Here is a 24,967-nt window from a genome sequence, read left to right on the forward strand (position 1 = left end):
TGAGACTGGAGGAATGAAGACATCCGCCGCCCAACGACTCGCAGCCAAATTATAAGAGATACCCTGCTTGGCTAGCAATGCTGTGATATCTAAAAAGCAGAATTAAAAATGCATTCCTCCTCCTTCCTTTAGGGGCTCCTGCAATTACCCAGTTGGTTAGGAACGCAGGGAGGCATTTCCTCACATCACCCCTCGCAAGCTACTGTATATCTTTATAATTTCCTCTCGATCCAAGCCACTCCACTTCCTCTTTCACCTATGCACGCTCATGCAAGCGAACAGCAGTAACTTTATCACTCTACTGTACAGCAGCTCCGAACTGCATGTTGTTGGCCCTCATCTTTGCCGAGCAGATGGCTGCTTTTCTGCACCACATGGCCGGCACTCAGGAGATGAGGGGAGCTCTTTAAGAAGAAAAAGACTTTCAATCTGCTTTCGCAACTGTAGCTCCTCCTCATCATCATCACATCTTTTTTTTTTCGCGTGCCGTCAGCAGCGAATCCCTCCCCCTCGCCCCACTCCTACCCCGGCGCAACCACCAGCGCCGCCTCGACATATCTCCATCTCACTGACTTGGCGCTCTGCATTTATCGAGCTGCTCTTGATGATTATGTAAATACTTAATGCTTATGTAAACGAGTCAAACACAAGGTCGCAAAGTGAGACTATTAAGATGCAGCATGGATACACAGTCGACCGGCCAAGAATTCAAACTCCCGGCTCCCCCTCAACAACCCCAGCTCCCCACCCCAGGGTTTGTCCAACATGTGGGAACACACTGCATATGCATGGGGAGCCGTATTCATTATTCAAGCTGGGAGTTGGGAGTCGAATTGTGGTGGGGTAGGGTTATTCTGGAAGAGGATGGCGGGCAGAGACTTTGAGTCGGGGAGTGAGTTATCTTTTTTTTTCTTTTATGGATCCGCACCGTTTGTATAATTCAGTTTGGGCTGAATTTGGCCCGAAGACTGCAATAAGTAAACCTTGAGGAATGATTCAGAGGTTTGTTTGTGGTCATCATCTTGGCCTGCTCCGCTTGTGGCTGTAACGCCAGAAACACATGGGCGGTATATAGGTGCTGAAATAGCGAAGAAACAGCTCATAATTAGCTCGAACCAGATGTTTAGCCTCAGTCTAATTAAATAAATGTCTTCAGTGGAGCGAATGGGGTATCAAGCTGTTAAGTATAGCTGGATTCTGAAATGATAATGTTAGTACTTACAATATGGAGCATGATGTAGTCACCCAGGCGCGGGGCGCTGTCGATACGGACCAGGATACCGTCCTTGATAGTGGTGCTGAAGCCCACTGCCAGCCGGTCCGTCCGTGTGCTCGGCCTCTCGTTATTGGGCCAGGTGTATGTGATCAGACCTCCTCCTTTACCAAAGATGTATGTGGTGCCAGCTGTAGAGACACAAGGAGTGAAAAAGGGGAAGCAATTAGATTTATTCTTGGAGGAAACAGAGACACATAAAAGGAGATAGGGTAAAATCCAATTCTGTGATGTACAAACATACTGTAACTAGACACTAGGGAGCACAGAGTCGTCACCAACAAGACACTTTCCAGACATAACTACCTCCATTAAGAGCCAAATCCGCTGTAATTCTTTTACAGCCACCTTGCCACTGCTACAATGTAATTGTGTCAAGTTCTATTTTAGGTGTTTAATGGTATTCAGCCACCACCACCTTTTGGGCAGAAGTCAGCGGCTCCCCTGGCACCAACTGTGACCTATCCAGCTCTTAAATATAGCCCCTTTCCAGGGAATAACAGCCAGTATGACCAGAACCGGATAAGTCTCCCAATCCTCATGTATTATATATGAGACCTGCAACCAAAGAACAAAGGCTGGCACAAGAAAGGAGAGAAGGAGAGGGGAAAAAAATCGAAGAACCTTCGTCGAGTTTAATTTGACAAATGCAGTGTAGAAAAAAGGGCGGCGGTACCATTGGGGCTCGAGATGCTCACCAGAATGAAATTTTCTGTTATTACATCAGCCACTATGCAGATTTGTGTCAGATTAGAGGCTCTGATTGGATCAAGCTTGGCCCCAAGCCACAAAATCTGTGAAAGTTGTTTGTGGGTTTAATTTTTTTTTTTATTCCTCAACACATGGACTAGAAAAAAAAAAAAAAGAGAGCCAAGTTTCATTATTTGGTTGCAGGGTTGGATTCAATTCCAACTTCTGAATAGTCCCCAAGGTGCGTCAGAATTAAAGCACTGAATCCTTGAGCCGCTTAGTCATCTCGTCCACATTTAGGCTCAGATAATCAAGAGATCAAAGGCATTAGACCTACAGCAGACAGACTTGTGGGTGAATCAATATGGGAGACGAAACAGACTCCTGCGGCCTCAGGATAGTGAAAAGCATTTGGCCCACCTCAGTGGCTGACAGTGGATTGGTAATGAAGTCCCTGGGTTCTTACATCAATATATTCATTTTTTGCCGCCTCCGTCATCCCTCTGCATCCCTTTCTTCCACATCACCTCCCTCCCTCTGTCGTTCCTCTCTTTTTCCATTCACTTCCTCTGCAAGTCACCTGAACATCTGTTTGGCCTTGTGATGGGTGCCCAGCTGTCTCACTGTTTCCCCTATGAAGCGGCCAACAATCTGCTCTGTGGTCCATAATACCCCGGGGACGGCGCGAACATATGGATGAGAGGGAGTAAGAGAAAGGGAGAGAGTCTATCGACTAGATGAGTGTCTCTATTTGCCTTCAGGCGCACAAACAGGTCTGCAATTTACACACCTCGGGTGCCAGCAATGCAAACCACCAACTAAGGTTGTGTGTGACATGAGAAATATCTAAATGACTGAAGCATCCCAAGCCTCAAACAACTGCTTCTCTTCTCATAACTAATAACCGTACATGGCTGGTTTAACACAGACGCTTCCCTTTGAGATTTCATTTTTTCCCCTGGAAGAAATAATAAAATCTCTCCATTGCTCTCAATGACATTGCAACAACTGAAGCTGCTGTTTGCATCATGTATCACCTGCCTCAAATAGCTCATTTCCTCCATGGCATCGCGTCTGGCTTGAAACGAGGCCCTGATGCCATGAAGACAGCAGATAGCAGCCTGCAGCCCGGTTGCACCGGATCTGGCCCCGCTGTCTCATTGCCTCAAAGTTTCTGCTTGCCAAAAGAGTTCAGGCAGACTTGGGATCGGTTTCCCCTGCAAACGAGCAAACTTTGCCTATCTCATCTAACACACACGCGCTCTCTTTTTTTTACTGGAGGGGATGACGATGATGAGCAGCAAAGATACAAGCACCCCGGGGAGCCAATTATCACATTGAGGAGATTTGCTTAGTGTTTCAAGAAGACAATGTTCGGCATGAAACACACACAGGCAGCCACACGCACCCTGTCTGACACACACACACACACACATGCGCAGGCTGGCTGACGGAGGCACAAATGCACATCATGATGCTCAAGTGTGCAAACACGTGTGCATGCACGCAAACACTCAAACCACGATGCATTCTCACATACAATCACACAAGTGGGTGATTATCTGCACAAGTACAGAGAAGGGAGAGAACCCGAGATTGCCGAAATGTAGCACATTTCCCTAACAACCTGCTGGGCCCAGACTGTACCAGCTGTATTTCCACACAGAGTGGAAGTCCGCTGCATATCAATTCATGCATTGACTGTGTGCAAAACCATCAAGTGGGGGATCATTTTTGATCTGCAGATTTCAACGGAGAAATAGAATTGAACGAATGGTGAGCAACTGTGAGGCGATGGAGAAATGTGGCAGCCAGACTAAGCTCTGAAGGTCAAGAGTTTCATTTGAGTATCTCGACTACAGAGCAAAAGAGCCTTTAGAGTCAAGTGTGGATCTAAAGAGTGCCAGCATGTAATACAATTACACCGATTTTGTGAGGAGACTAATGAGATGAAAGTGAGGGTAAGCAATGGCATATTTTAACTTTTTCTAGCATATTTTAGCATGCACACTTTCAATTACTTCAGCTAACACCTCCTTGAGCATTAACCTGGCCCCAAAACTATTAATAAACAATGTTCTTTTCAAGGATCTTTACCCAGTTTTAAAAAACGAGCTACACTGAAAGCAGAATGCAAAACTGAGGAAGCGGCTATGGCTTTTCTTCATTAAAATAAATAAAACCAACACATGCCTATTGCTTTCACTTTTCTGCAGCAGAGTGTACTTTAAATTAGCGAGAGGATCTCACATTAGTACTTTGGCAAAACCTTTTAAAAATGCGCATGTAATTAAAAGTGCGAGAGCGCCACAAAAAAAGAATGTCATTCATTGTCTGGAAAATAACTGGGTTCATTAACAAGACAACCTTTAAAGAAAATGAATCTCTGTGGCAAAGTGATGGGCTGGAACACTTTTTCCCCTCTCGATTTGCTTGATAAGAACGCGACACAGAGTTGGACGTCAATCCAGTCAAACACATTAAAGCGATGAGGTAAAAGCAGTCCGATTTGTTATGTGCTTTGTGTATAAACGGCAGCGGGAGTCGGCAAAGCCCAGTGTTTTGTAACCATTCCTGTGTCAATTTCCTTTTGTAGTCACTTTGGACCCTTCATCTGCAATCGTGTTCTGACCTGGCACTGACAGCTTAGTGCCGTTGCTTACAAGTTTAAAACGTTCTGCCAGTAAACGGCAGAACTGAAGCACGCATGCCTCTCACAGCCATGATGCCCTGGTGAAAAGCCAACTACAGGGAAAATATCATCAAAGGAATCAAATCTACAAACAGATTACAGCACAAGATGTTATTTTGGTGGATCAGAGGGGACTTTCATCTCCATCTTTGTATAATGCAATCTTGCCATGGCCAGTGGGTATTGGAGGGAGGCCATTTGAAATCTAATTGTAGCATATGGGTGCTCCATTGATTTGTGAGTGGAGGGATGGGAGATAGGAAACCCTCTTGAAGAAAATGATGACCAACGGTTTTCTTTGAGAATTCTTCACAGTAAAACAAAATAAAATACTCCGCCTCAGCCTTAAAAATCCACAGCGCTCGCTTTGAAATAAAAGCTCTTCGCTGATGCATTACTCTCCAGCGTTGTGATTCATTGCATCTGCAGTGTGCCCTCCGTTTAGAGACAAACTGTAGATGAGAGACTAGGTCAAAGCCTTGGCCTCTATTTCACAGAGGTCCCCTGAGGCGTGGGAGTGCAGACAGAAGGTCAGGACACCTGTCTGCAGCACAGAACTATGTCCTGTCCTTCAGGCTCCACACGTGACATTTCCCAGATAGAGAAGAGGAAGAAGAAGAAGGAAATAAAGAGGAGGTATTTTCACGCAGAGCCAGAAATGATGGAAGGTCACCGGTTTCTATGAACTTGACCAGCGGGGAAAATCTGGGTGGAGCGAGCAAGATCGCCCATCAGAGCCACCCCAGTCTTTAGTGAAAAAACTAACAGTGAAATATCTATTAACTAATGTTGAATCAGCTATTAGTTTACCGTTTATTAGTGACGGTTATCATAAGGTTAACCAAAACATTTACTTTATATAATTTATGGGGATGTTTGCACATTCCTCTACCTGTCTATCTCCCACACACGCATGTAAGCTGTAGCCGGCAACAATGCTATCTATAAAAAAGCAAAGAGAGCAGAGCAGATGCCAGGGTGCATGTCTGTTATAACTGGCTAATTGGTTGTATTCAGACTTCACAGCATGCTGAGATAAAACCCTCTGTTTAGAGGCAGCTGGTAGAGGATCTACAGTAAAAGACTGGTAGCGTCCGTCCAACTGCACAGGCTGCAGGGAGGCGGCGGTCAAGAGATTTTTTTTTCTTTTTTAAGTTGGATGGTGTGTGTGTGTGTGTGTGTGCGTATGTACCTGTACCTGTGTGCGTGCATGTGTTTACGGGCAGCCACAAAGAAAAAGGTGCCACTGCCAGCTGCCCACGAGGCACAGAGCTGCAGTGGGTAAATGCTCTCAACTCTCTGTGTATGTATGCATGCACACACACACACACACACTCATCTGCATAGACATGTATGAGTCTGAGCTTGTGCACATCTAGAAGCACACACACACACACACACGACTTCTCCTTTCTCCTTGGTGTGTGTTGTTTATGTGCTTTTATGTCTTTCCCCTTGTTATCTCTTGGGCTTTCTGCAGCGCTGGCGCCCCAGGGGATGGGAAAAGAAGACAAACACGGTTTGATGTGGTCGAAATTTTCTGCCATCGGAGAATGAGGAAAAGAAAGAGCAGTCTTGGAAAAAAAAAACCTGAAAGTGAGATGCAAAATGTAATTGCCTCCTCAATCACGTTCAGAAGAACTCTATCATCACGATGCTTTCCCCTGCCGTGCTTCATACATGGGGAATTATTAGGCTTGCTGTCCTTCACACAACTACAATAAGGAATCATTGGCGGAGGAATCGAATTGTGAGATACTGAGCTGTGTAATCACCGGGATTTATCTCCATTTTACAACCTCTTATCATTTCATAATTCATATTTCCAACTGTTGCCTCTCCCCTCCGGGATAGAGCGAGGGACGAGAGATGATTGAATGCTCCCTCTCTTGCTCGCTCTATCCTAAATCAGCCGCCAGAAGCAAGTTTACAGCAAATAGCTTAAAAAACTAGAGATGCATTTGTGCGTGCATGTCTGCTGTTGGACTTTTAATGTATTTCTATATAATATACACATTCTCGTGTATGCCTGTCTCTTCATTGTCACCACCCATGGCGGCTGTGTGTCCCATCTCTCACCAGCGACACTGAACAAAATGCGGGATATGATTGATGAAGGGCAGTGTGTCGTGAAGAATGGCTATGTAAAGAAAACAGCCAGCCTTGAATGATTTACACCGTCTGTTTCCCCGTTATAATAAGCTGTAGCATTATCACACTATATGGATTCACGCGCCAAAAAACAGGGGTAATAGAAGTGGCAGAAAAACACAGACAGAATGGACAGAGTGTAGAGAGGGAAAAGTGGAAGGATTTTGCAGACAGCCACAGCTGTATTATGATATATGTGCAAAAAAAACCACTTCTGATTCTGGTTTCACATCAAGATTTTACCTTAAATTGCCATTTCAGGTACTAATATTTTCAAAGCTACCAGGAGATAACACAACACAGCCTGCGATTAAAACGAAGAAAGTTATTTCCCAGTCTACACTGTGTGTACAGAGGATTGTATGGATTACTCTACATTGTATAACATTTTGTCAGAGTCATATTCTAACTTTATGAGCCAGAGCCCACTAGCAAATGCAACAAAGCGAGGCAGAGGCTCAGGCAGCTTCTGCTGCTGTTGCTGCTGCTCTGAAAACACAGCAGCACCAGTAGCCAGGATGATAAAGTCTGAGCCGCTGGGCAGCAGCTCCACTCGCTGGGATTGAGCAGTCAAATACTACAGCGGTTGTATTTGTGCTACAGTTGCCCAACGATGCCAAGAGAAGCTAAGGCCGTTCTGCTGCAGTGAGATTTAGTGCTGACGGCTTTTGTTGGGAGTCGGTTATTGGTGCAGATGGAGTGCAGGTGACAGGAAACAAACAGGGAGCTTGAGAAACATATTGTGCTGGTGTATGAGGCTGCAGCCAATTCATTATTGATTCATTTGTTAGGTTAATTTATGGATTAGTTGTTTCCAGAGTTGTTAGTTGTTTCAGAGTGATGTCTTCAAACTGTGTGTTGACCCCCAAAAGTTTAAATATTTTAAGGCTACCATCACATGTGAAAGAGAAAAGCAACAAATCCTCCAATTTGTAAAGCTGAAAGCAGCTGAAGCTTTGCTTTCTCGCTTGATAAATGCCTGAAACCATTTATCGATTGATAAACTGGTTGCCACTTAATTTTGTCGATCTACTCATCAATTAATCGACTAACCTTTTAAGCTGTAATGGCGTAACCTTCTGAACAGCCAGCTGCCAGTTCATGAGAAACAGTCTAATACAGCAGTTCTGCAATAAATCCTATGCAATGTTCATTTTTGAGTTGTAAAGAGCTGTTTATTCAACTGTATTCATCATTTTTTCTCTTAGTGTAACTAAGATCTTCTTATTTGACAAACTCAATTCTCTTCAGGTTCAATGATGTTTAAAGAATAACTGCGTATTTAAATTCACCAGATATGTAATTCTTTAATTAGAATGAGTAATAAGTGTTAATATTTCATCTGTAATTCATGTTTATCAAACTGTTCACACCATAGTTCTGTATATAGTGAGACTTACTTTGGATCCTGCACACCCACACAGGTGTTTTGATGTATTCATATTAATTGGACCTGAGCTCAGGTCGAAGTTGTGCAGGGAATTATGTGAGGTCACCAAACTCACTGTGAGGCCACGTTTGGCCCAAGGGCTACCTGCCAACCCTTTCCCCCCCCAACTACTCCATAAAATGTACCCCTTGCTTGATTCCTGGGACTAACCTGCTAGCATGTGAACTAGCCAACCGTAAAATGATTATTACACTGTATGTCTTCCACAACAGGCAGTTCTTCCCTACAGCTTGAACATAATGTATGCAATTTGATTGTGTTCAAAAAAACACTGGAGGGGCAACAACATCTGACAGACGCAACACACGGTGAGACGGCTCAATCAAAAAGTTCTTATCTTTTTTGTCACCCTTCATTGGCGGGGGACAAACTTGACATATTTCCATGATGAACAGCTTGATTTGCCATCTGCATCGTGTTGCTCACGCAGAACTGGGGGAGATGTGGAGAGAGGGAGAGCAGCGGAGAGTGGTGGAGGAGTCACTTTTTCTGCGGAGGACAGACGTGGAGAACAGAGACGCGCAGACGGGGAGGGAGTCATGTGGCGGAGATGTGAACCCTCTCAAAGCAACAGGGAGAGCCACTGGTCCCCCTTACTCACAAACCCTCCTCAGATCGCTGCAGAAGAGATGGAGGACAGGAGATCGACTCGCAGACGCCCGTTAACGAAGCAGTCATGTCTCCCCGCTTCATGTAACACTGCAAAGGTGCAAATGTGAGTACACGGAAGTGAAAATACCCACACGTACACACAGAGACTCGAACAGCAGAAGGTGAGCCATAACAACTCTCCCCTCATTACTGTGAAACTCGGATAGTAAGTCTCACCCACCCGCCCTCTCCTCTCTTTCTCCCCCCGCGTCTCTGCCTCCCCCCTCCTGCTGCATTACTGACACTCTTCTCTGTTGTAGCGGCAAGCGGACAGAGAGGAAGGGCTTTAAATGATTTTTTTCTCGGTTCTCTGGAGATGTCAGCTCCTATTCTTTCTGGTTGGAAAAGGAGGAGGATGAGGAAGAGGGAAGGGGGTCTGAAGAGGATTTCAGAGGCTGAGGGAGGAGGGAGGGAGAGAGAGGAGGTGAGGGTGGGGGGTGGGGGGTTTGCAGCTGAGATCCACGCAGCCCTCTAGGCTACAAAGAGGACCTGTCTGCTAGCTTTAATGCTGCACGCCGCCACCAGTAGAATTTTTAGAAAGAGGAAGAGAGAGACGTCGCAGGGAGATGAAAAGAGGGAAGGTAAGAGGTAGGAAAGACGCAGAAGGATGCTGGATAAAAGAGGAAGAGACAGACAGACAGAGAGGGGCAGCAAAGGATGAGAAAAATCAGCTTGTGATAGCGTAAACACACTAAAATTGATGGTAAATAGTCGGGACACTTGCACTCTTAAAGCTCTGTAAGACCTGACTCAATCGTGCTCCTTTCTTTGGCGAAAAATTAGCATTCTGTCAGCTCTAGTGTTGATGTTCACACTGCTCTCAGCGAAATTAGGACATGAGTGTCTCCTTCGCATCATTCATAATGCATGACACACAATGTGTGTGAGGCATATCACTTCAGAGGCAGGCCACACCAAACCCTGCTGAGGATTAGGTGAAGAAGATCTCCGAAAGAATAAGGGATTCCAAGATGGCTCCGAGTGGAAGCATCATTTATAATTGAATCTTCCCCAGAGGATAGTGCAGCCTGTCTGCCTTTGCCAAGGCTTCGCGGAGAGCCCAGAACTCCTCTCCTCCTCCTCACTTTCCTCTCCCAGTCCGTCTCTGTCTGTCTCTCTCTCTCTCTCTCCCCCTCTTCTCTCTACTATAACTGAAAGGACCTCATACACAAACACACACAGCAACCTCAGCTACTGATCTTATCCCAAGGCCTTTATGACTCAAACCCCTGTTGGTCACATTTACTCATCCTGAACTTTTTTATAAACTTGCCTTGTTTTGGTCCAGGGAGTGAAAAAAGTTTAAATTGTACAAACAAAGAATTACAAAATCGGTCGTGCGTTGTCCTTTTTACCTAGTGACGTCAACAGATGTTGAAATTTGCTTCAGATGTACTCAGCAAATCGTGGGTGAGATTGAAAATTAACCAAAGATATGAACATACAACACTGGAGATCCAGTAAAAGTGAGGATACTCCACAAAACACTTGCATAATTGCAGGTAAAACATCCCATGATGATATCTTTTATTGGTAATAATGAAGTCAATTTGGGGCTGAGGAAGGGTTGTGTTAAATTCCTTAGAAAATGGAAAGAGGCTTCATCAATTTATGATCTCAGACACAGAGTTTAGACACCTTTGGCAATTAACACTAGCAGTTTTTTTAAAGGTACCCTGGGTAGCACTTTATATTAAGATCCTTGTTGAACTGTTAATTAACTGGTATTAAGGCCTTTATGAGCATAATATGCTTTTTAGACTACATGAGTATTAATAATCACATCATAAACACATTGTACAGGAGTTTGTAACATTAATAAGTTATTGTTCTCGCATTAGATCGAGTAGCTGCAAAACAGCATAGTTAACTGCTAATAAATGCATAATAAAGTATGTATTAATCATATTTCACAATGACATTAGTTAAACATCTTTAAACTTTCTTATAAGTGCTTATAATCTAACAACAAATGTCTTTATGATGCCGTTATTAATACCTACATGTATATAGTCATAATAATGTTAATAGGGCCTTATTACCTTACTTTTACTGTACTGGGGTAGCGGTGCAGAATAAACATTATATGCCACATTAACACTGATAGGAAGCAAACATGGATGTAAACATTGCACAATTTAACGTGACAAAACCTGATTTGCAAATGTTTTATGAGAAAGAAAATGTGCTCAACATGTTTTTAAGAACTGAAGGGTTCCCATAATGCATTTGGGGAGGAACTAAGATTGTAGATCTTACATGCTGTCCTTATTTATATGAATTTATTCTCTGACTGTGTGATTTGTTACTGTTTATGTCGGTGATATTGTGAGTGCGGTATTCTTTAAAGGCGGACCATTTGTATGCGAGGATTCAGCCATCATGTCGTGTACAGGTATACATGCGCCATTTTTCACCCATTGTATAGAATGGGTACTTATATAAAAAAAGCTATGTTGAAACACGCTGTCTGAATAAAGAGCATGCTCTTCCAGTGAGGCGGATAGTGTTGCAGAGTTATTTTTCACAAAATGTCAGCAGACCACAGCAGCAAATGGATTTTGCTAGTTCGGTTTGTTTGCCTCAGACTAGTTGTGTACAGAATGTAATAAGTCAAGATGGATTGACTTTCTGTCAAACTTTCTCCAACCTTTGCAACACGTACAAACTGACTCCAGTACTATATTTGCTTGATGGTAGGTAACTCTTTTTTTTTTTTTTTTTTTTCAATCTGAAGCACTTGTGATAAAGAAAGCTACATAACACCTCTCTCCTTCTCAGCTGGCGTCAACAGCAAGTTTGTAAATGTGGGAATTGACAATTAAGGCACCACTTCTGCATATAGTTCTCCCTCACAGTAACTGCATTTTAAATAGAAGCTGACAGCAACTAACGAAATATTCAAGTTGGAGGAGCCAGCCTCATCAAGTCATCCATTCTTCCGACATGCCCGCTGTGTGTTTCAATTACAGGTAGACTCTATTTATAAAACAAGTTGTGGATGTTTGTCTCAAATGCCCACCTGCCTTTGAAGAATATGGATTAGAAAAGCTGGACGGATGGAAGCTCAAAAGGAATCAGTGTCTTGTATGAAACCGGGCTAATCTTCCCTTTGATATTGACAACATCAAATAGAAAAGTACTTGAACCTAAAATGCGATACACCTTAATGGCTCTTCCTCGCGGGGGAAAAACAAACAACGCAATCAAGCTGACAATACAGACCCTGTTTTTGGAGATCAAAATCAAACTGTGAATAAACATGCCTGATGACCTTTTCTGCTCGCTCGGTGACTTCTCTTTGTCTGAATTCGATGACTGCCCGCTGAAACACAGCTTCATTGTCTTCTCCGAAGCTCGACCAGCTGTGCCTGCCGTTGGCATAGCAACCCCACATCATAGCTATCAATGTCTGTGACCGACATATTGTCTCAAACACTAGCTACATCAAAGACCTGATGTCGTTGATTAACTCCCAATGGTACCTCCCCACTAATGATGAACAGAAATACTTACAGTAAATGTGCATCTCAGTGAGTCTCCCACGCCTCCTGTACTCTCTCCACACATGAGTGTAAAGTGCACACACACAGAGAGTACAGGCTAGAGTGTAATGCAGAAAGAAAAAAAAAAAAATCCAATCAAGTTTGTACTTTTCAAAAGTTTACTCAGCCGCCTCCTTCAGAGCCAAGGACTTCAATTCCACAGAAACATTTAAAGCTGCGCTCGCTGTGACCGTTTTTCTCACCAAGCAACTCTCGACTTAAGCTGACGCCTGCCATCAACGCCAACCTTGATGATGAAATTATTAGAGTTGACACAAAGCTTATACATACATGGCAACCTGTAAGAGACCACAGTTAAGTGCACCAGTCTGCCATTCTTTCATGGAAGCAATCAGTACATGGTAACGGTCAGTCGTCAAAGGGAGTCAGAATCCACCTCTTCTCGGAGGTTCGCCTGTCTGCACCACCGACCTTGGTATTATTTCACACAGCGGGAGGTGAGAGTTTTTATTTAAAAGCCTTTGATAAGTTGACTGTGAGTGAGACTTAGAGCTTAGGTTGGGTGCTGGTATAATGTAGGTGGGAAATCAATTACGCAGTCTACAATATAGAGCAATAAGGTTGGGTAATGTGCGTTGGAATCGCTTGAGCAAACACAGCACAAACGTGACGTCAGTTCTACCTTCTAGCCGACACAGTAACAGATCTTAACCCAACTACGGCAGAGTTCGGTCTCTGGTGTTTGAAAGTGGTCTCCCCATAATCCAAGTGCTAAACGAGAGAATATCTTTTGGGGGAAAATGGTGTTCATCCATTGATTTGAGCTCCAGAGACTTGTCAAATCAATGCCGAGAAACATTACAGGCTTTCTGGCATTTTGTGGGGGCCCAACACCTTGCTAATGCTGCATGAACAATTTCACACATTGTCGGATTAATGGAGATCGGAAGTCATTCATTTCAATAGAGGGTGAATGACCGTAATGGATTAGCGTCCCCGGTGACTGCTCGTTGTCTGATCATAGATTGTTGGGATTTTTCCAAACCTTCACTTCACACCGGACCGCCAGTACAACCTGAGGTACAAAGTGGCAGATAATGGCCGATATTGTGGCTTGGTCCTACTCAATAGTTGCTTTTTCCAAAAACCAAAAAATTATATTTTCAATCCATATGCTCATCACCCAGCAGCTCCTTGCTGCTCAAGATCACACTTTCAAATTGGTTGCCTTTTACTGATGATGAGAACCCCGCTGCTTAAACCAAGCTTCGCATTTTGATCACGTTAACCGTTTGCTGTCAGGTCATTAAGGTAATGATGCCATGATAAAGCCAGGATTAGATATGTTTGCATGTTCTTTTGGGGGGTTCCACCCAGGTCTGTCAAGCAAACATCAACCCAAAACCATTTTCAGTAGCAGAGATAATGCCCAGCAAAACAGTGGAGTGAGTTGTGCAGGTGATGGCAGAAACTCTGCCTCAAATCGATGAATACTATTTAAGCTAACAATCACAATAATCTTTATTTCCCTCTTTCTCTTGGTCTCCGAACCACATGGATGCACACACAAAGACACAGCAGTAGATAGATCGCACATTCTGGGGCTGAGACAGTCTTTATCACTGCAACTGGGTTTCAATATTGGAATGCTACTCTGTAGTTGCTGTTTTCCAATTCCCTCCGGCAGGTGGTTTGACTTCAGCCCTCTATTGAATGTGTCAACCTGTAATTAATGCCCTCCCTCTCTTCAATTCACCTCCACTCTACCCTCTCCATTCTTCTCTTCCCGACTCTTCATCCTCCACCATTGACCAGCTCCCTTGACCGAGTCTTGCCAGTAGTTCTACCCCCTGCTCCAAGGACATTGAGCTCCAGACAAAACAAAGCAGTGACTCAGGCCATGGGAGCAAAATTTGGCCGCAGAGCCACAATCCATCTCCTTTCAGTCATTTGGCCACAAAGCCGTGGAGAGGTCGGTGCTGCACTACCTCCTCCGTTATCTGTTTCCAATCCTTTATCATAGGGTGAGAATGGGCTTAGGAGAAGGGAGGGAGCAATGGAGATAGATGCTTAAAAGGCCACTGCCACACAACAAATAAACAAGAGGAGTTGCAATCAATGAGAAGGGGGGGGAAGGGACATACACAGGGTAAAGGGTACTTTGTGAAAGCCGTAATTAACGGAATACTTAAGCAGGAGTTATGGATTGGCGATAGGCAGGAGGGCCTATGCCAATCTCACTGAGGTCAAGACAAAGACACGAAGTAAGCGTGTGTTCGAGGAGATTGCGCACATCTGCATGCACATGTGAGCCTGGGAGTACGAAGGCAGCTCATGTGAAAATGCATGCGGATGTGTATGCTGATCAGTGGCAAGGCTTTGCTGAATTTGCCCGGGGTGACGTTGAGAGGGCCTGGGGGAGTTTGGAGGGCAGCGGAATGGAACATGCTGGCCTCTCACAGTGTCTTAGCGTCGGCCTAATTAAAGGCTAAGCCAAAAAGCTCTCCGCGTTGTTGTTGCTGCTGTTCTGTGTGTGTGACCATGTGGATGTGCTGGCATTTGAAAGCCTGTATGCGGATGTTCAAGTGTTTGAAAACCTTTGCTCGTAATTATGCGTTCCTAAATACTCCACGGCGAGTTATTATGACCACATGAGGCATCTCACCCCAATTTTGTGACTCGAAACTCTCACGATGCCAGACAAAAGAGTTGCTAAGTTGTAATTTGAATTTGGATGCAAATTGATTCAATAGATACTATGTCCCAAGGAAGTAGAAGAGTCCCCTTTATAATGTGTTGGCACAACAAAATCTATCACAGAAATCAAGCTGTCTTCAAGGATTTTCTGTATTTCTGGTGAAATGTCATATTTCCAACAACTCTTCAAGCTATCTGAATAAAAAAGACCTGTAAAACTCAAGCTATCTATTTCTTTTATTAAATATAATATAACAGTTCTAGAAATCTCTTGTGATCATACACACATCAAGTGACCTAGTTGAAGTCCTGATCCCAGAGTTGAGAAACTCTGCTCTTTGTGCTTGTGTGAGTGCTGACTAGTGTTTCAGTGCGTGCCTACCTTTTTCTGATGTGTAGATTTCAATGTGAGTGAGTAGGTGTATATCTAGAAGCTAAGCTACCAAGTGTGTCTATCCCCACTTTCCGTCTGTTTTTCTGCCATCTCTGTCTTTCTTCTTCTTCTTCTTCTTCAATCTTTCATTTATATACCTAAACCCCACCCATACCAGGCGGCACAGTTGCTGCCTTTGAAGATGTACTTAGCCTAACTGACGAGAAATTTAAAGCGAGTGACGGTGGCTTTCAACAGCTCATGAAAGGCAAAAGAAATCTGCCATACTGTGTGAGTCAAATGGATGTGGGAATTGTTGCAGTAGCATGGGTAGCGGGGACGGGGACTATAGGCAAAACCTCTGTACAAAAGCTTACTTCAATCCCTCAGCCCAGGCTCGCACACATCTTGGCTCATATGGCACGCATGAAAATGAGCAAATGCACAGGAAAGACAAAGAAAAGCCTCAGCCAGCTGAACCCCTGAGCTACCTTTGACAAAACAGGAACCAAAAATGCATCATTCAAATATATTTTGGCATGTCTTCATTCAACAGTTTTTTTTTCTCTCCTTGCCCTGGGACAATACATTGGCACAAAGCATGGGTTTTAAAAATGTTTCTTCTCAGTCTGACGCCAAATTGAGAAATTTATTCCACTGCCCCGGGGAGTCAAGCTCATTAAAACATATTACTTCTCCTGTCATATGGAGACCTACCTATCGGCACACAATCCATTTCTGTTAAAAGAAAAAAAAAAACTGTAGATGCTCAGTGACCTACACACTTTAAATATGTTGCAGTAGAAAGACAAGGTGACAGGGCCCATTGTATAGTCTAGACATGAGCTCTTGTTTCATCAAAGGGAAGACATCAATCCGCAGGCTGAGCCAATAGGGCAACAGGTGCCACAGTCACACAGAGCCTATCAGGATCTGACTTCATTTTACTGCGGCATTGGATATGAATACTGATAGGGATGTGTTGGACTGTGCCAAGGGAGGCGCAAATAACAGCACGGGCTACGCGAGAGGGGCAATAAATGTCTGTGAACTTCTACGCTGTAGTTTTATGCATGTTACAACCTCACTTGTATTGCTTTGTATGTAGGTGACCGAGGCCCGTTAACAGGAGGTTCTGTAGTACAGTAACCGTCTCCTGTCTGCTGTTATGCACACAAGGCACATGTTCTGTATTACATAGAGTGGAGGGGGCTGTTCACCTTGAGGTAACACAGCAGGCTGGAGTAGAATAATAATACACAAGAGCAAAAAAAAAAACAAAAGGAAAATAAGGAGATAAAAGGTAAGGAACCACCACAGAAGCTCTTTCAAGTCCATCATTTTTCCCCACTGGTACCCAAAGCACCATGTACCAAAAAGGTACGGTATGAAACATGAATGCCCTCTTCTTCAATATCTCACTCTGCAGCTATACCGCCTGCATTCTTGTTCACATTTCAAAATCACCTCTTATCAAAGCCTTTCTTATCTTGTGCACAACCTGGCTACCCCCTATTCCCCTGGTGCGCTTGACCCTAAGCTCAATGAAGGGGGTTGCAGATCCTCAGTGAGAGGTCTGAGGCTGATTCTAGGTCTGGCAAACTGAGTGGCAGGTTATTGCCAGATTGTAATAGGCAGCCCTGTGGTCAGGCCAGTGGTGCAAAGGGCTGACCTCAGAGGGCAAGGCTGCTATGGCAGGACTTACCATCCTGGACAGTGGTTAGTTTGTGATGCTTTTGTTCGACTTTAACTACCTCCACCAAGGAGGTTATGTGTTCGCACCCTGTCCGTTGGTTCGTTTGTTGGTCGGATGGTCAGCAGGAACCTAAATGGAGAATGGGTCTTGGCCTTTTACCTTCCGTGTAGATTCCGATTTTCACACGTCCTTCAGCATTGTGAGATTATCGTTTTTTTAACATTTTCATTAATTTCTCAGGGAATGATGGATGGATCTGGTATATTTCGGTGGCTGGTGTCTATGAGTGAGTAGAATATGATGTGGATCCAAATAAAAATCCAGATGTTGCGGATCTCTCATCTCATCTCATTTTCTTTCCGCTATTTTCCCTATGTTGCGGATAAATATGTTTATTTGATATTGGATGAGGGTTGATTGAATTAAAAGAGACTGTTTGGCCTCAGTGGAGGTATACGCTCTTCTGATTTCCATTTTAGTTTGATTTGTTATTGTATCTTTTCACCAATTGGAGAAGCCGTAGTAAGAGGATGACAGGATAAAAGTAGGCCACTGAAGAACTGAGCGGATTTGGGAATAGACTGGGTGTAGTGTTGACCATTATTGAAGAACTGTTACAACGCACAACAACACTCAAATTCTGCTCATTACTTCAAAACCTGGGATTACATATTCTGTCAAGGAAGTGAGTGGAGATGAAAGATAGGACTGGAAGGCATCTTTCTGCCATAACAGAGCATGTATACATCTAGTCAACGAGCAAACCCTGACTTCAAACATTGAAACAAAACCGGGAACATCAAAGCTGTCTCTGTGCGAACGTTTTGCTCTGTCAAATTCCACATTACCTTGATCAATTTAAACTTTTATTTTGTTCCATCAAGTACACCACAAGCACCCTGCCAGCGAGCACAATAGAAGTTCTTCAGACTGATGGCATTTCTATCCAGGCAGAGAGGCACTCAGTGTTGCAAAAAAACAGGGGGGAACTGTTGCTGAGATAGAGAAAGAAAGGCTCGAGTGGGTGTGTGCCAGAGACTCACAATGAGTGTACGGCTGTGCATGGATATACAGGTGCATTTGTGTGCATGCGAGCAGGTGCATGTTTGCATATTCAGGCTGCATGTATAAATTTCAGCCGGAGACTCTCATACTTATTCAGCTGGCTGTGGGTCCTTATGAAATAGCCCCAGGCAAATATTTACATTACAGTTTGCCGATTGCTTCGCTAATGGCCGGTGCGGAGTGCTCTATTGTGGCGAGATGAAGGGCCCGTTGAGGCGAGATACATGGTTCCGGCATAGTAACTAAGGGTGGCAGGAGTGAGAGGGGTAGTGTTGGGAAATAAACTGTTAATGTGCCTGGCTGAAAGGGGGGGAAAAAAAACAAAGAGAAATGGGAAAATATGAAACCTCACATCCCATTACCCATCGCAATGTTCTCACACGCAAATGTTCTCCACACAGTCCTCCCATGACTAACTGTCCTGTTCATTCCGGCCAGCTGCGTTTGGTATGTAAAAATGGGTGAAATAGCGCTGTTACTCACAGGGAGTAATTTGCACCGGCATTACTTGCAGAAAAAAAAAAAAAAACATTAGTTGAATGCTAAATATTCCCATTTTATCCCATCAAGATTGCGGCTGTTCTAGCCTCCTCAGAATCTAATAAAAGATTTAGACAGTTATCTGAGCTTGCAAAACCAAGCGGGAGAGATTAGACTAACAAACTAAACTCCAAAGAAAACTCTTTTCTCCTTTTATGCCAGTTTGTTTTTCTGCATCTTTGCGCAGAACGTGATGATAATCAGGCTTCATGGAAAAGGACTGCTGCCATAGTGCTTCTAAATATTTCTCTTTCTCTCTCAGACGTGCCGGTTTTGCTATCAGATGGCGTTAAAGTATGTGTGTCCGATTTTCGAGGGTGGAAGGCAGGCAGGAGAGTCACGGAGCTGCAGCAGGAGCCGTACTGAGTGGCTGACTGTAGCCCTGTGCAGCACTAAGGGTCATTTCTCATTATATGCTATCAGCGCTATCAGGTTTGGCTGCAAGGTATTTCACTTATCAGAGAGGAAAACCCAACAGGCGCCGGAGCTCCTCTCTCACCAAACACTTTAATTGGATCTTTAAGCGCTAATCTGCTGCCCCCAAAACACTGCCTGGGTTTTAATTAAACAAACGCCATATTAGATTTCACTTAGGGCTCCCTGAAATGCCACATTTAACTGATCCTCAGCCACAGTGCCACTGGAAGGTGACACAACACCCCTAGGCCTGATTTTTTTTTTTTATACTGCTCAATGTTTACAAAAACAACAACCCAAAAAAACCTTTATAGCACTGGAATTCATTCCAAGCTTGTGTTTAAAGGTTACAAATTGATTGTCTCAATGTAGGGAATCATGATTTGAGCGATAAGCCAACGTCGCTATTCTTACACTGAGTATCCTCATTCTGAAGCCCCCTCTACGAGAGACCTCATACAGCCCAATCGCCTCATCTTGACACTCCTTGGCTTCGATTAATATCAGGATTATTCAGCCAGAACGCGACAATAACACTCATATTTCTCTCAAAGGCAGGGATAAATGGATCATTCTCACACTGCCGATAAATCAATAAAACATTACGCTGATGCAAAAGGAGCTCCCACGAGAAAGGTGGCTTACTGATGCTGCTGTCTTGCTTTGCCTATTTGTCTTTTTCATATTTCTTGCTTTCATCGGGACAAGAAGAATTGGACAGAACAAAAGAGACAAAAGGAGGATAGACGTTTGCTATTTAATATTTGTTCCGTTGATACCATGGGAGATTTAATCTCAGCTAAAACGTGAAATAATTTGTGATACTCGGATAGGCAGAGCGACGTAACGACCAATTACAACTTCGGAGCGGTTGATTGAATCCTAAACAATGAATGAAGACTTGTCAGACCTGCAGGAAAAGGCTCGCTTTGCTGCACTGTTGCTATCACCCGGGCTGCATCTCGCTAGGAAGACGGAAGGAGCCACTAATGCACCCCTGGGTGCTGAAATGAACCTGTGCTGAGCCGTAGTGCTGACAGTGTATCAACTTGTACAAGCCTAAGAGAGCTATCTCTGAGTCCTGGCCAATGAGAGCTTGACTATTTCCACACTTACAACCACTTACAGCAGTCACATTGAATCAATGCCTGTGGATAGTTTGATTGGGCCAACCTCCCCCTCCCTCCCCAAAGTAAAGCCTGTCTCCCAGTATATGTCCTGAGCACACTTTTTCCTTTGCATTGCCTCCTTCCCCTTCACTTCTACTCTTTACTGCCCAAGGGTGCTTTTTACTGCTATTAGAAGATTTTAATTCTCTTTGATGATAGGCATCGAACACATTGCCCTTACCCCGAATCTCTCACTCTCTCTGCCTCCTCCTTCTCTCTTTGCTGTGGCGGCGAGGCGATCATTATTATGCATGACGTGACTGTGAATTTGGAGAAGGTGGGGGGGCTGTAGTCGAGTGGGCGTCTTCCTGTGTGAGCAGCACAATAGAGATGTAAAGGAATACGTGTCCCCGAAGCTACGAAAGACATTATTTGGCAACACACCTGAGACATGAGTGCGCTGGCGGTGATGGTAGTCATGGCTTTAGTGCGCGGGACTCCAGCTTTCATTACTGCTCATTCTCAATGCAAATGAGCACGGCTAAAGCTATCAACGCCACCTGAGCGGCGCCAGGAGGGACAGCAGGCGCCGACACATTCCTGCAAGTCCTTGATAAAACAATTGTGTAATGTCTGAAAGGGGATAATTCCATGAATGATGAATTACCTCGCTTTTTTTAGAGAAGTTTTTGATTCTATCTAAAAGCGCACGCGTTCGAGTTTTGTAGCGTGGCTATTGCACCACTCCAGAGCATTGGTATTCTGCTGGAACTGGCTCTCCGGTTGTCTGAGGTCACTCCAGGGAAGAGGAGGCGTGAGAGAGAAAGGGAGAAAAGAGTCAACTGCATTAAAGTTTCCGATGACGGCAGTGAAATATTGCTGAGAGAGGAACCTCAAATTTTGATTTTGTGAGAAGAAATGGAGAGTGCGGGTAGGGAGAGACAAAAAATAAGAGAGAAACTGAAAAAGCTTGCAGTAAGGGATCTCCAGCAGTTGCAGAGGAGTAAAAAAACAGATGAAAACAAGGGTTGACGGATAAAGAACCAAACAATTTTTGTCAAGACTTTTACACATTTCTCTCCAGTGGCTCCAATTCCCTCAGTAGGCTCTGATTCCCCCTTTAGCTACAACAGGCCACTATCTCCTACCTTTGTGTGAGTGTGTGTGTGAGTTGTGAGTTTTGGACTGGCTCTCTGCCTAGCCAATTATGTCCTTGTGCTAGAGCCATCTCCCCGTCCCTGACCTTTACCGCCCAGCTCCCAACAGACCGCCCTCCACTCCACCACTTTGTCTGAATGTCTGTCCCACTATCGCTCTCCTCTGGCCCACGAAAAAAGAAGAGAGGAGAAATGTGCCTCCTCTTTTTTTTTTTCTTCATATCACGGTAAAGCGTACAAGCCAAATCCTCCGAAACTTCCATGTTTCCCTCAGTTTTTCTGAGCTTGTTAAGTTATTTGTTGTATACACTCACTTGTTCATACACGCAGTGCTACAATCTACCATTCTGTTGCTGTGATCAAAGCTATTAATAGCTGTGAATATATTCAGTTTTTGTAGGTGAATTTCTATCTAGGCTGACGACCAATAATAATACGACTAGATCTGCCCATTACTTCCTGATGGCGTACCTCAGCAGGGCGCCACAATCCAATCAAACGGCGGATAATGAAAGCAAGGAAGCAATTTAAAAACCTTGAGGGTCCTTCAAAAGCAAAAAGGCAGCGAGGCAAGCAGATCAGCCAATACTATGGCAGACATCCATACAGATCCATACACCTCGCACTTTTTTCATCATTTCTCGTCTTTCTTTCTCTCTTGCTGTATATCTTTCTTTTTTTCCTGCCTCGGCTCTATAACTTTGTCTCGCTCACTGCGGGGCAGGATAATTAAAGTTCTTTGATGCTCTACCTCCCCAACTACTTCACAGGGACAGAGTTAATGGAAGTCACTGGCTTCTACCAGACCTTAGACTTTAAATTGAATGTCTCCACTCCATTTGAGAGCTGTAGGAAGATAAAAGGGCAAAGTGATAGGCTCTTTGCTTCCTGTTCATAGAGCTCTAACTAGACAACTGGAGACACTTTAATGGTCACTGCTCAGCATCATATTCTGACAAATGAGTATCGGTTGAATGTGAGCACCAATAAAATGGGTGATTGTCTGGTACGTGGTTACACGTGTGAGCATTGATGTGTGGGCACTCGTACACAGCACAGAGGGTGAAATGGCTCCTTTGAGAGTTGTGTCTGATGGTTTTGGCAGGAAAAGCGTCTGTCCATTCTTCTCGTCTCTCTTTTCTCTGGCTCGTATCTCATCCAAACATTTTTGAAGATGTGAGGTTGCCAACAGGAGAACAAAAAAACCGAAAGGAATGGGGACGTCCTGGGCGCCCGAAGAGTGGTGCTTTTTGTGTGTCCCTCGCTGCGCCACAAATGTTTGTGTTTTGTTACTTCTCATTTAGCTGTCTCCTCTCACTATGTGCTCTTATCAAAAGCAGAGGACAGTTGAAGCAACAAACTGTTGGAAGCTTTGTTGCCGTCTACTACAGCATTTGCTCACTCCTCATTAAGGGCCGGGCATGAATCCTGGGGACAAATGATGTGGAAGTATCTTTACCGTGCATGCTGCACAAAAAACTAGCTCTCTATCTGCACGCCTCTGAAAGGTTTGCTCCGCCACAATTGGGAAACCAAAGGGGCTTGGCTGTGCTAAAGCACGTAGCTTTGATGTATCCTTCAGCTTGAGGTGGAAAAACAGACATACAGTACCACCCCGCACAAATAAACACATATACACTCGTCAATTTATTCATCCCACGCACTTCAGCTGTGTGTAGCATCAAAGACGCAGGCTGCTCAGTAAGGATGCCTCATAGCTGATCACTAAAGCTTGTCTCTATTAGTGTTGGAAGTGTCCAGTATATAAAATGTACATACTGTATTTAATCAATGCACTCTTACGAGATATGAATGACAGTTTTAATCATGTGCCCCTTATATTTTTTTCAAATTCTATTTTTATTTGCCTGTGATGTGATGGTTTCTGATGAATGCTCTGCAGCATCAGAATAAATACATGCCCTTGTGCCCTGGCTGTCAGTGTATACAGGCTTGTTCTGCTAGAAAATACTCACTCCACAATGACTTGTTTGCACTCATTTCCCAAATGAATGTCACTACAGAGATGTGGGTTAGGACCTCTACTTCGCTTTGGTAATTAAGGTTTACACGACTTGAGTGTACGGTCTAAGTATTACTGAATGCACGAAGGCCCCTCTTCCTCCTGATGCACGTGTACGTGTTGAGCAAGTTCTGAATAATAGCGCTGGGGTGCATACGGACACGCTTGTATGTGTCAAAAGATTTTTTTTCAGGGGGGGAATCCATACTGTCCGAGTCTGTGCGTGTCTGGGAGGATGTGCATGTGCCGAGGCTTTGAAGTGGATCCATGCTGGGGTGCATTCCGCATGGCAGGAGAATTGCTCCTGGCGATATCACGGCTACGCAGCACACGTACAGTACACGTGGACACACAGTTGGAGGCAGTCTGAGACGGAGGAGCGACAGTATTCCATGAGACAGGAGAGTGGGCTACAAAGCACCATACCTGCCAGCTCCTATCTAGTCGGCAGCATCCTGGGAACCAGACCTAACCAGACTCGCCAAGTTTGGTCTGTTAAAGGGCATGGGGCGTTTGATTCAACACGCGTACGCTCATCTCTCTCTGGTTTGCTTTTCTTTTCCAGTTTGAAATATTATGGCCATCAGCGCTGACATTAAGAGCTTGTTTCATCATCCTCATCAAAAGTGCAACAGCGAGTCAAGCACTTCCACTTTATAAGAAGTTACAGCCGCAGCTACAGGCAAACACTTCTGATTGTGATTGTAACATAAGACCGACAAGGTCCTAAACGATCAAGGGTCATACCTACAACACAGGGCTCAAAAATATTGTGACATTTTGATTTTCTCAACAAACAATATAGCCAACATAAGGACATATTGCCGAGCCCTACTACAGCACATCTACACACGATCACACAAAGGACAATACCATAATATATGAACTTTAACAGAGCCTGCTGGACAACCTTAACCCCTCAATGGTTGCTCACTGCATCAGCACCCTGCGCTCATCTCCCGTTTGGCACAACAAGCCTCTTCACTTCATCAACAGCCACCATAAAGATCAATACAGCACTTCAGCATCGATTCTGCATTGTGTGGTCAATGCCAACTCCAATAATCACCTCTGTTCGCTCATCAATTACGCCTGTTCTGCTGCTAAAGGTTAGATAAGATGTTGTTTTTTTACTAAGAATCACTGCCTAGGACCAGTAACAATAACTGAATTGATCCTAAAGAGAAAGATAATGAGGTTAGAGCGTGGCCTGTCGAATAACGCCTGCATCCTTGTGTTCGTAGTTTTCCAATAAAACCTGATTGGTGATTACGAATGGCTAAAAATTGCAGGGTGAAAGTGTGTCAGTGTCATCAGGACCGTGTATCACGATCGGGAATTGCGCGGGAGGCAAGAAGCTTTCAGCAGTTTGTCTTCGCATTAAAGAAGACATATTTTGCTTTCTTTAAGGTCTATAAGTTAGTGAAGCAGAGCGGCCTTCCACACCGAGAACATTAAGGTCAGCTGAAACATTAAT

General features: G+C 44.2%; 1 protein-coding gene across 2 annotated transcripts in view; it reads right to left on the reverse strand.

Moving 5' to 3' along the window:
- nrxn3b (neurexin 3b) overlaps nt 1-24,967 on the reverse strand; it is a 288,158-nt gene that overhangs the window by 71,559 nt on the left and 191,632 nt on the right. For both annotated transcript variants that reach the window (XM_084377072.1, XM_084377071.1), the window contains one exon: nt 1,223-1,404. In XM_084377072.1, coding sequence (XP_084233198.1) covers nt 1,223-1,404 — 182 coding nt within the window. The remainder of the gene's footprint in view (nt 1-1,222; nt 1,405-24,967) is intronic.

The sequence above is a fragment of the Pagrus pagrus genome, assembly GCF_965226575.1.
Source record: "Pagrus pagrus genome assembly, chromosome: 16".
In the NCBI taxonomy this organism is placed as follows: domain Eukaryota; kingdom Metazoa; phylum Chordata; class Actinopteri; order Spariformes; family Sparidae; genus Pagrus; species Pagrus pagrus.